This window comes from Diadema antillarum, unplaced genomic scaffold, assembly GCF_040938485.1.
Source record: "Diadema antillarum isolate AM-2024a unplaced genomic scaffold, OU_Dant_1.0 seq00001325_RagTag, whole genome shotgun sequence".
NCBI lineage: Eukaryota > Metazoa > Echinodermata > Echinoidea > Diadematoida > Diadematidae > Diadema > Diadema antillarum.
In genome coordinates, this window is record NW_027272096.1 from 630,434 (window position 1) to 642,968 (window position 12,535).

General features: G+C 40.8%; 1 protein-coding gene across 1 annotated transcript; it reads right to left on the minus strand.

The window, feature by feature from the left end:
* Positions 1 to 863: 863 nt before the first annotated feature.
* LOC139708342 (uncharacterized) lies at positions 864 to 11,853 on the minus strand. The gene is made up of 8 exons (XM_071620301.1): positions 11,811 to 11,853; positions 10,847 to 11,514; positions 9,386 to 9,743; positions 6,433 to 6,568; positions 5,660 to 5,824; positions 3,319 to 3,467; positions 1,771 to 1,874; positions 864 to 1,085 (listed from the first exon to the last, which is right to left on the minus strand). Exons 1-8 carry the CDS (start codon positions 11,851 to 11,853, stop codon positions 864 to 866), a joined length of 1,845 nt encoding a protein of 614 aa, XP_071476402.1.
* Between the last annotated feature and the right edge of the window lie 682 nt (positions 11,854 to 12,535).

The following is a 12,535-nucleotide window of genomic DNA, read 5'->3' on the forward strand; positions in this document are numbered from 1 at the left end:
GCGAGCGAGCGGAGCGAGCGAGCTTGAAATTTTTTAGTGACATTTTGCAGTCAAAAATCTGCCATTTGTAGCTATATTATTTTGTTTGGGAAATTAAGGGGGGTGCGCCCGGTGTACCCCCCCCCCCCCGATTCATCCGCCACTGGTAGTCAAGGGTGTCGGTTTATTTTCATGACTGGGAGAGGTATGACCAGCGAGGGGTGCGTCGAAGTGACCTAGCGGGGGAAGGATGTCCAAAATCTGCACTTTAGAGCATCCCCTAATTGTTTATGTATTTGTGTTTGTGTGTGTGTGTGTGTGTGTGTGTGTGTGTGTGTGTGTGTGTGTTTTATATACATGAAAATAGCCCATGTCGAGTCTTATTATTGGCAATGCACTGGCATTTTGATATAGACTAGTATGTACAAAGCAACACTGCAAAATTAATGATATCTAGCTTTGATATAACGAAGCATAAGGTACAAAGGTGTACATTCTAAATCACATTGCGCAACAATTGCAGCGACTCTTTTTGCCGTTCGGATGTTCTGAGTACACTGCGCACATCCTGTTTATATTCAGAATACCAACCAGGAATCACGCTGAATCACATTCCTTTGTCGGCTCCGGGCTTTTTGAACAATATTTCACACTATATTCCTATTTAATTATGGCTTAAAGAAATCTTCAAAAAATATCTTATTTCTTGATCACCCTTTCATGTAGATTTCAAAAGCTGTTTACTCTCCCTTGAATCACCAATTCAGTGAAGTTTCTTTTTTCTTCTTTTTTTCTTTTTAATTAAACCAGCGGATGGGGGGGGGGGGGGGGGGCACGTGCCCCCCGCCCCCATGCCCCCCCCCCCACGCCACTGTGGGACCGCCCTAATCTCGAATGTGATTCAGCAGGACTTCTATCATTCCATAGAGCCTGAGTTTTCGCGGCGTTTTGTACTGGTTGGCAGTCGCGCCTGTGTTCGCTAGAACATAGGTCTTGAGTTTGTCGAAAGTGTCGGTTTTCACGAGATGAATTCTAGGATGGGAAATCCCGTTGTCTCTGCGCATTCCTTCGTAAACGCTGTTTCGGCGACGCAATTCAGTGTCGATCTGTAAAGATCAAGGAAACACCAGATGTCAATGCCGTGAAATAAACTCTGTGTTTCTGTAATATAATTTTTCCTATCAAACCTTTGCTATATGATTGAATAAAGTTCATTACTATAATCTTTCATAACTATCATTATCATCATCCTTACCATCATCCTTACCATCATCACCACTTCTACTTCAAGAAAGTAATTGATACATGAATTTCGATCTCAAAATACAAGATTAACATAATGAAATATTAAATAATAGTTCATCATTATGTAAATCTTGTATTTTGAGATAGCAGGAAATTCATTTCCCATGGTGTGTTTCCTATGATAGGGAGAGACATAATCTCACTATGCCTTACTTTCTTTGATCCTTCAAAACATAATCAAGCGAATTAATCTAGCCTTTTTTTTTCTGAAAATATTAAATATGAATTCTTAAATGATATTGCATACAAGTGTGACTTTTAAAAGGTTGATGAATACGACCCGTTTCATGCTTTGGTCCTCTAAAAATGGCGCAGATGGGAATAACATTTTGCTGATTTATTTGCATTTTTCTTAAAACTTTAGTGATGTCTAGTTTGATATTACCAATTTGATATAGTTACAGTGTCACACAAATTGGGGTCTGTTCCCTGCGTATGCCATGAATAGTCCTAAAAAAATGTACAACTGTAAAATGATCAACTTGCCATAGACTTTTGCTCCTCGGTGAGTGTGAATTTTCCGTGCCCGTTTTCTTGTTTCACCTCGAGGAAGATAAGGTAGAACGGCATGACCTCATCAGGCTCGAACGCTGTGATAAAATAAGTAGCAAACAGTGATAAATTATCAGAGTAGCAATAATGAGGATAGTCCACTCATAATGCCGTCCAGCAACTGCAACTGAATATATTGAGAATTCTCTGTATTGCTATAACCCTCCCAACAAGCTTCGATCATCCAGTTCTCTTACATTTTTATGCAGGGACCTATAGTCTTTATGGGGTACTCGATCTTTCCAACATTGAACCAAAAGTTTCGAATGATTTTCCTGTTATTATACTCTTCGCCAGTCATCCTCAGTGGAATCATGATTTTAGAATGTCTCTCTTAAATATGTGTCTGTTTGACATAAGAAAACGAAAATAAATCAAAATACTTTCTCTTCTTCTTCCGCTATATAAAACCTTGCATTGCCGTAGAGCATATCTTTGATGAAGGAGGGTTGCGCTATAGAAATGTGCACTGTTACCATTATATTGTTAGCAGTAGTTGCATTGCGATAAACGAAATGAAAATGGAAATTAACGGCATTAAAATGATTAGAATCATTTGTAATGATAATACAACTGAGAGATACAATAGCGATGAGTGATTGAATCACAAAGCACAATGTGAATGCTTCTCGATATGACCCTGTAAGATTGCCAGTGAATATGGCATCTGTGTGCTTTGTATCTGTACTCGTCACAATACATAGTGGTGACGAAACTTCGACGTAAGTGACGCTCGCTGCATACTCGCGTTACCATCTACGACATGTTCGGTAACTTAATTGACAACATGCACTGATCTCTAAGATCAGTGCTTTACAATGCTAATCATTTTGGAAGACACAAATCTACCATATCAGTTCGAACAAACTTTTAAGGAACTGTGGTTCGCAGATGACAGGAAGCGGAAGTGAACACTCGACTTAACTATAAACAGAAGATAGGAAATCCGAGATATATGATAGCAAAATCTAATCATCTTGATAAGTAGATACATAGTCTGAGAAAACATCAAAAGCGACCTGCTAGATAGGCCTATCATAATATGTTTTGCCTTTATCCTCAATAAGATTTTATATAGTAATACAAAATTTATATTATATATAATTATTTTTGTTGTGTTTGCCTGTGCGTGTGTGTGTGTCTGTGTTTCTGTAATAAACCAAGTTTCGTCCAAATATAATTTACCTAGTCGATCTGTATTACGAATCAAGTGCTTTTACTTCTTAAAATAGTCACTTTCTGAGTTGCTTTTCAGTGTTCAAGGAGTAATATTTTCAGTCAATATACAAGGTATTAAGTTAGTTATCGTTTAGGACTCCCTTGTAATAAATGAAACCATCTTGCAAGCAAAAATAAGAAATGAATAATCATGACGTGTTTAGAAATCTGTTATAGTTTATTGTTTGTTTGTTTGTTTGTTTGTTTGTTTGTTTGTTTGTTTGTTTGTTTGTTTTTCCCTCCGTGGATCCGAAATGAACTCACCGGGGCTTGTCTCGGGGATGAGGGAACTCTCCGCTGCCGCATAATTGCAGAGGGTCAGGCCGGGCCAGCGGGCCACTGCTGCGGAGATGCTTTCTCTTACGACTACTTCGGTCAACTTCTCGTATCGCACGTTTAGCATCGTTCCCAACCTGTTAGTTGAAACGGACGGAAAAAGACGGCTAAAACATCGAAAATATAAAATCACCCACTTTGCGAGGTGATCAGAACTCTGAAATGAATGAGTGGAGAAACACAAGACACGTATTACATAGAAGTGGTAATAGGTAAAACATGAGCTGACAAACTATCATGTCATATACAGTTGGCTGAAAGAAATTAAGTGGCAAGCAATACGTGCTTTCTGGCGAGTGGTGTCTGAATGTCCGACCTCTGTGTAGGATGAATGTTTTTGCGAAGCACTTAAAACCCATCTATCACGTTACAAGTCAAAATAAACACGTACATTATCATGTACTAATTACTGGCAGTACTGCCAATTTGTAACTTTCTTTCTTCCTGCAAAAAGCAGGGCAACATGATGACTCAAACAATGTGCAGAACATGCAGCAATTTTGTTCCATCGTTCCAAAACTACACACACACACGATGTTTTTCTTCGGCTATGGGGATATCTACATTTATTCAAAACAATGCTGATTTGTGATAATATATGAATTTTGTTAGAATCCTAAAACAAAGCTAATCCTGATACATTGTCCCATGTGTCTTGGCTTTAGTGGACATCAGCGTATATAAGCCAGCCAGATTTGTGTGTGTGTTTGTGTGTGTGTGTGTGTGGTGTGCGTGTTTCATGATCTTGGATGTGTTAAACTCTAGGGCCTATTGTATAATTATAGTGCTATATCAGCAATTCAAATCAAAGAGACAATTAACCCTAAAAGGGCCGGGGTGGGGGGGGGGCAGAATTCCCCCCCCCCCCCGCGCCGTTTCACGCTGTAATTCTGTAACGTGAGAAGGCGTCGTCGCGAGGCTTCTTTACTTTCTTTGTTCAAGTCTCGCGCAACTTTTGAGACCAAATTTGCAACGTCTGCGCGTACTTTTTCCAAGCCACACCCATTTTTGTAACGGCATGTCACCCCAAAACCACAATTTGTGATTTTTATTTACATTTTCTATGGAAACAGAGCTCTGTCATAAAAGTCATAAAAACCTGATTATTTTTACAATTGGTCACTTTTATTGATTAATTTTATGCTAAATATGGTAGAAAACTGGTCAGTGACAATTTCCAATAAAAAAAAGAAAAAACAAAAGTCGAAAACATTGAAATAAGAAATTCCAAAAACAATAAATACATAAGAAATGAAATGACTTTTGAAAGTTTTTATGATGTACAATAATCCATTGTTGAATATGCTAAAACTGATATACAAACCAAAAAGGAGACTCTCAATGTTTTTAATTAAGCTAAAATATTATCTTGGGCTTAATTTGCATAATTAATTGATTAAAATTATCTTTTAGATTACGACTTGGGTGTCACGCATGCCAAATTTCGTTGCGATCGCGCCACTGATGGCCGAGATCTCGGGGGGTGGGGAATCCGCCCCCTCCGGTTTTATATAAACGCGGATCCTCAAGGATCTACATGATGATCCGGGGAGTTCGGGGATAGTTTCGACCTCGATGGAGCGTCGACGAGCGTTGATATGACTGTACACACGGTATCAACACGGCAGCTACACGGATAAGGCCGGAAGAGCGCGGCGTCTACACGGACAAACACGGCATCTACACGGATCAACACGGCAGCTACACGGCAGCCACACGGACCGTCCCGGATTGCTCTGCCAACACGGCAGTCCCCGGATGACGCCGGATGTTTTTGACCTCCAATAGTTGCCGTGTTGGCCTCCCGGCGTCAACACGGATCCCTCCACGGATCACCCCGGATCAGATCCGGGGTGGTCCGGGATGTCTATGTGACTGGGGCATAGCCAAAAAAGCCCAGCCTGATTAGGGTTGAGCAATTTCTTTCAAAGTAGGCCTGCAGTATATGAAATTGACTGTACCAAGATTTCTCAATGGCTCAACAGGAGCCATGATCCGCATCAAAGACTTAAATTGACAGGGTAGCCATTTCTAAGGTGATTTTCAAACTCGATAACTAAAAAACTTTCTGCAATTTACTGAACGTCTTTTCCATTGTTTACTCATTAACATTTCAGAGAGCTGTGGAGTCGCACCCACGTGTATGGAGTTCGAGAATCTGTCGATCTTTCAGAAGCAGATTGTGATGTTGTTTTGGCAAGTTCAATATCTTTGGAAGCAAAATGAAACTCTGAGGTCGTCTGTCTATATCACTCAATTATATACCCACCTGTACAGGACCTCCAAGATGGGAGTATTGCCATCGAAAGCGACCACGCGAATGATGTCGCCCATACGATATCGGTAGAGACCGCTGAGTTGGGTGATGACCACCTCGTACTGCTCTCCGACTTCCAGCTCGTCTAGTAGGTAGGTCTTGGGCTGGTCTTTATCCCTGTACCGCCACAACAGCATCATAATGAGTGCCGTCCAAGAGCATTAATAATTCTACTTTCAGAATCACTTCAGATTCATATTTCTATATTTTCAAAAGCAAACGATACAATGCGGTAATGAAAGTAGGCGTACATGACAGACGTGGGCCGTATTTACCTAGTATCGAATTCGTGCACTGGGCATTTTTACTTAGTGTCGAACACGTGGGCCTCGTTTGCCTAGTGTCGGACTCATATACATGCCTAGTGTCGAACTCATCACGCTCATGGGCTGCATGATTCGTGGTCTGTATGACTAATTGCGGACCTTTATTCAATGTCAAACTGTATGACTCGTCGACGTCGGTCTCGTGGGATGACCCCGAGTTCACTTCTCGATCGAGTCCCCTATGAAGAGCTGCGGATGTGCCACTTGTCATGCTCATCACCTAGTCCTTGGAAGGTAAAGTTTTTCCTTGTGTTCTAATTGCCTTCCAAATAGGCCTATTTCTTGTTTTCAGCTCTGCTCAAAACACCCTTTTTACATAGGTATTTGTCATGTATGGATCATCTTGAAACCAAAAATCGAGAACACAATGTGGAAATTAAACTATCCACATTAACTCACGTATCTGCTAGCTCGATGAATTCGAAGATGACTTCGGTGTTGACAGGGTAATAGCCTCTTTGTTTCTTGGTGAACCAGACAGCCTGACCCAAAATGGCCTCGGATGATCCGTACACGAATGGAAACAAAGGAATCCCTGAAAGGAAGGATGTTGAGATGATATATTTTGTGTGAGTACATGAAAGTGATCCACTAACTTACTGATGTTCAAATCAACAAGGAGAGGTAGAAATTACGCGGTGCGTAATATTGTCCCCGCCGGAAGAAGCATTTAGTAGCAAAATGCACAACATAGGTAAAAAATCAAGGTCAAAGGTCAAAGAAGTCAAAGGTCAAAATTCTGTGTAGAACTTTTGAAGCCCTCACCTAGTGCCCTCACATAAAGCAAACGGAATCGAAATTGGGTTAGAAATGGCGAAGGAGTAGCATTTTGTAGCAAAAAATGTACAATACAGGTCAAAAATCAAGGTCAAAGGTCAAAGAAATCAAAGGTCAAAATTCTGTGTAGAAGTTTTGAAGCCCTCACCTAGTGCCATCACATAAAGCAAACGGAGGTGAAATTGGGTTAGAAATGGCGGAGTAGCATTTTGTAGCAAAAATATACAATACAGGTCAAAAATCAAGGTCAAAGGTCAAAGAAGTCAAAGGTCAAAATTCTGTGTAGAAGTTTTGAAGCCCTCACCTAGTGCCATCACATAAAGCAAACGGAAGTGAAATTGGGTTAGAAATGGCGGAGTAGCATTTTGTAGCAAAAATATACAATACAGGTCAAAAATCAAGGTCAAAGGTCAAAGAAGTCAAAGGTCAAAATTCTTTGTAGAAGTTTTGAAGCCCTCACCTAGTGCCATCACATAAAGCAAACGGAATCGAAATTGGGTTAGAAATGGCGAAGGAGTAGCATTTTGTAGCAAAATGTACAATAAAAGTCAAAAATCAAGGTCAAAGGTCAAAGAAGTCAAAGGTCAAAATTCTGTGTAGAAGTTTTGAAGCCCTCAACTAGTGCCATCACATAAAGCAAACGGAATCGAAATCGGGTTAGAAATGGCGAAGGAGTAGCATTTTGTAGCCAAAGTACAATATAAGTAAAAAATCAAGGTCAAAGGTCAAAGAAGTCAAAGGTCAAAATTCTGTGTAGAAGTTTTGAAGCCCTCACCTAGTGCCATCACACTAAGCAAACGGAATCGAAATCGGGTTAGAAATGGCGAAGGAGTAGCATTTCGAAGCAAAATGTACAATATAGGTCAAAGGTCAAGGTCAAAGGTCACAACTGAAATTCTGTGTAGAAGTTTCAAAGCTCCCATGTAGTGCTATCATATAAAACAAACAGAATCAAAATTGGCTCATAAATGACAGAGAAGTAGCAAACTGAACAATTTGATCACACACGGACGCACAGACGGACGGACGGACGGACGGACAGACGGACGGACGGACGGACGGACGGACGGACACACGGACACACACACGTACGGAGCCCGTTTCATAGTCCCCTGTTCGAACTCGTTCGGCGGGGACAAAAAGGGACATTTTGAATCATCAATGATGAACGATGATTTACGAATACTGGTACGAGTAATACATCAATTATGTGTACTCGACAATTTTCTCACCCATAATTGCCAACTGATCAGATTTGCTTATCCTAGTAACTGCCAAGTAATGGCAATCAAAATTCAAATTTTATCAACTGTAAAGCTCTATCTTTTAGAAATGATGACATTCTAGTTTTTTAAGTGGAGGAATGATTGTAGCTACTAAATAAGGATGAAGATCATTCGTGATGACGTCAATTTTTCCTCTCGTATACTGTAATGGCATAAACTACGCCGTTGTAACCGATTTGTGTGAAAACATGGGGGAAAGTTGCAAATTCAATAATTTTGTTATTCTTGTTTGTGTTCATCCTTGCATTTTAATAGTCTACCATGATTTTAGGTGCCATCCTCAAATCAGGTACGATCCTGCAGCCACCAGCGAATGATTTAAACTATCATAAGTATTGAGCTTTTTGGAGCTGGAATAAGAATGCAGCTCAATGGGACTCTAATCCCCGAGGACTCGAATCCCGGGGACTTCTAATTTGTTGGGCTGATCCAATGCCGATTGAGCATATTTTCTTTCAATTCAATGCAATGTAATTCAATTCAATTCAATTCAGTTCAATGTAGTTCAATTCTATTCTATTCTATTCAATTCAGTTCAATTCCACTTTTCTATCTAACGAAAAATAATACATAATTATACAAAGTATACGTTTGCCAAAAGCATATCGTTTAACAAATTGTGAGAAGTACAAGCCATAAAGTGTAATGCAAAATGCATGTACGAACACAAGAAATGATTATAAATAACATAAATAGAAAACAATCCATATTCTGCATTGTAACAAAATGGTAACAAATCTTCTCAAAGCGAAGCTTGTAAAACGTAAATCACTTGAAAATCAAAATGTTAATAACGTACATTATACACATTTGATCTATGTACAGTTATAACATTATTTTGATAACTTATATGATGCAAATGATATTACAGCAAAACGTATTGTAATTATGCTTATTTTACTGTGCAGAGTATATAAAAACTTGAATAGATTCAAAAACTTGAATAAATTTGAGCTCATTTTTTTGAGACAGGATCATCATTGTTGGTATTGGATATTATTTTGATAATTGATATTTTAACATATTTTGTGTCTCCCATACGAGTCCTTTGCGGAGGCGTCCATTATGAGCTCCCTCGTGGAGATATGGTATATTTAATATTCTTGTTTAATATCTCTAAGGTCTATAATGTTTGTTTTATGTTAGTATTGTCTGGGGCAAATCATTTCTATAGGGCCCCAATTTTCTCTCTCTCTTTCTTTTTCTTTAAAAGAAGAACAACAAATATATCAGTCTTACAGCACAGACATTATTCATTTATCCATTATTATTACTTGTGTTTGGATTACCTGGTGCATACTTTGCCTCCATTGTTGGCCAGATCTTAGTATTATCAATGCCCACAACCATGGCCATGTCGGGCCAAATTCTCGTCATAATCCCCTTGAACCCCTTTTCAAACTCGCTTCGCAGTTGTCTGGCCCTCTCTCGGTCGCCTGAGCCCAAGGTGGCCTCCAGAGCCGCCCTGACGCCATCGTCGAGTTCGATGTCCTTGTGGATAGTCCCTCGCTCGATGTTGGAAACGATGTCCGGCCACCTTTGCTCCAGGATTTTCATCATGCTCTCCATGTAGTTCAAGAAGAAGAAGTAAAAAATGCCGATGGATGGCTCTCGAACAGCGAAGAGCACGTGGACGTAGCTCGCATCCTTCGTTTTACAAAAAAAAAATGGAATAAAACTAAACGTTAGAGTGGTGGTTGGGCGAATTTCTCATATTTACACAGTGTAGATATATCTTACGGTAGATCGAGTATTGAGTACCTGTGACAGTGTTTCTTGGGCAAATCAGCTGCATTAAAGCCATATCAGAATACACATTTGTAGATGGTCATTTCGTGTCAGACAGGCATGTAAGCAAACACGTTGACAGAAACAAAACCAAATAAAACAAAGCAAAGCAAAACGAATTGACCAAGAAACCGAGGTGAGGTGGGGGTCTCACGCTCTCCTGAAGTTCACCTCCCCCGCATACACGCCGTGCCAATTTGAACAAATTGAGATCATCTACCCATAGAATTACTGACAACCAAGTTTGATTAAAATCCCTTCATGGGTTTTCATGGGTTTCATGGGCTTTACAAACCTTAGGGAAGAGTTGAGGTGCCTCATTGAATGACCTTGTAGGTATACTTCTTCGGTCCCGAGCTGGTTACAGTGCCAGGGAACCTCGCGCGAAGGTTGTGCCTAAAGAGACAAGGTACCTTTTTCTCATAGTCTAGTCCCTCGGCGGGAATTTATACCACTCTGTTCCGTGTTTTGTTTTGTTTTTGTCTGTTTTGTTTTGTTTTCTATTTTGATTTTACTTTTGACAAACGTTAATGGCTTCCTCAGTGGCCGACTTTAATTCTACTTTCAAAGTGACTCATTTCGTCGTTGCGAGTTATCGTGTATCTTCTCGGAGAGTTACAGTGCGTCAACATTATCAGTGGATGTCGAAATTTATCTATCATACTATTGTGAATAATTTGATCTTATAATGACTGCGTAATTGCATTAGGAACTCACAATGATGGATTTTAACTTTTGTTTGAGCGAGCATTTTACAAGTTTTTCTGTTCCTCCTGGGTAACAGGATTGATATGAAGGAGATCCAGTCACATTAAAAGAAATAAATAAATCATGGTTCGTTTTAAAGCTTTGTTAGAGGTGACCACGGAAAATCACCGCTTCTAATCGTACGCAAGTAAAAAAAAAGAATCCAGTCCTCAAAATGAAAGCCAGATTGCTATTAGATACATCTGTTTTCTAACCTTTAAGGAGCTGATCCCAAATGCCTCCGGCGGACTGCTGAAGACATCCAGGTGACGGCTGTCTTTCGGAGAGAAACAGAGGAACGAGCTGATGTCAACTCCATTCTCTGCTTTCGTGACTCTAGGATGGGCATAGAAGCAAAATTCTTTCTGGAGGAAGCCGAGAGTCGGGCAGAGCTCGAACGCAAGTTTCGTCGTGCGACAAAACAAGGCGTCCAGGAGGTGCAACTTCATCACGTGCGGGATGTATTTTGACTGACCGGTGGTGCCCGTTGTCCGGCAATAACTGTCCAGCGTCCGTGGCGTGATGATGCCCGACTCGCCTCTCATCGTCCGGTCGACGTAAGGCCTGTAATGCTCGTAGGAAGTCAGTGGATGGCGCCGTCGGAATTCCTCCATGGAACGAATCTCGCCGAGGCGGTGTTCCCTCCCGTAGACGGTGTCGGCATTTTCCCGCAGAATGTCAAGTAGAAACTTCTCCTGAGACTGGCGAGGATTTTTCCAGGACTCGCTTAGCTGCGCCATCTCCCGCCTACCACGGATGTAGCGACGAGTCACCTCGCGGATGTGACGCAGAGTTGAGAGAATGTCGTCATGAGGTGATGAGCGCATGCGCGAAACGTAGTTGAAGCCAGCAGCAAGAAGTATAAAGAAGGCTCCAAGAGCCACTGTTGGCAAAGGCACACACACAACCACACATTATCATATCGCAATTAGCCCAATCCTTGCAAGAAGTGTAATATTTCATGCATTTGCGCACAGAGGATCAAAAACGTCGTCTGCGTCGGAGTCCACGTGAGAATGATGTGCACACTATATAAATATTTTTTTGTGTGTGACTGAAAGACAAAGGAACCAAAAGTCGGAAATAACCAAGTCGAAAAAAGGAAAAGGAAGAATTTGAAATCGTATTTGTCAAAATTAGACTACACCATCCCAACTCCATTCTCCGAGAACCGCCTACCTTTTGAAACCCCTGATTGTTCCACTTTGCCGGCTAGGCCCATGGTTCAAGAAACGGACAATATTTTGCTCATCCGTACTAGCTCATCGTCAATCAGTTGGACAAAGTGTAAAGCTTTCGTTTTAGAGGAGCATACATGCACGTTCTATAGGCCGAACAAAATGAACAAACAACACATCTGGGGCGATTGTGTCCTGGGGGGCATTTCATGAAGCAGTTTAAGTTGGTCGGATATTTTTCTGACAAACTGTTACAAGCTGCTGAAATCCTTGCATCTGACTGGCTGAGAGCGAATTTGTCAGACAACTTTGTCGGACAAAATGCTTCATGAAATGCCCCCCAGGACAGTGGAATTTGCGCAAACTCATGAGAAACGAATATGAACCGCATATCAAAGACAAAATGCACGCGGAACAAACGGATGACGCATGAGACGTATATCGAACGACAGAGAACTGTGCGTATGGTTTCAGGTGCTATACCTATTGTAGCCGTTCCATCCTTTCCATCTCTTTCAGCAACAGGAGGCCTATAGCGGATGGAAGCGAGTGGAAAACGACAAACTACAGTACAGATACAGAAGAAAACGTACAACCTTCGGACAAGGGTCAAATCGCGCTAGCAGTTTTCGAGAAAAAAAAAAAGCTTTGTGCATGCACACAGTTTTCTGACCGCTCTGACGAACATCACCGGAAGATAAACGTCCATTCAAATGATAAAAAGTA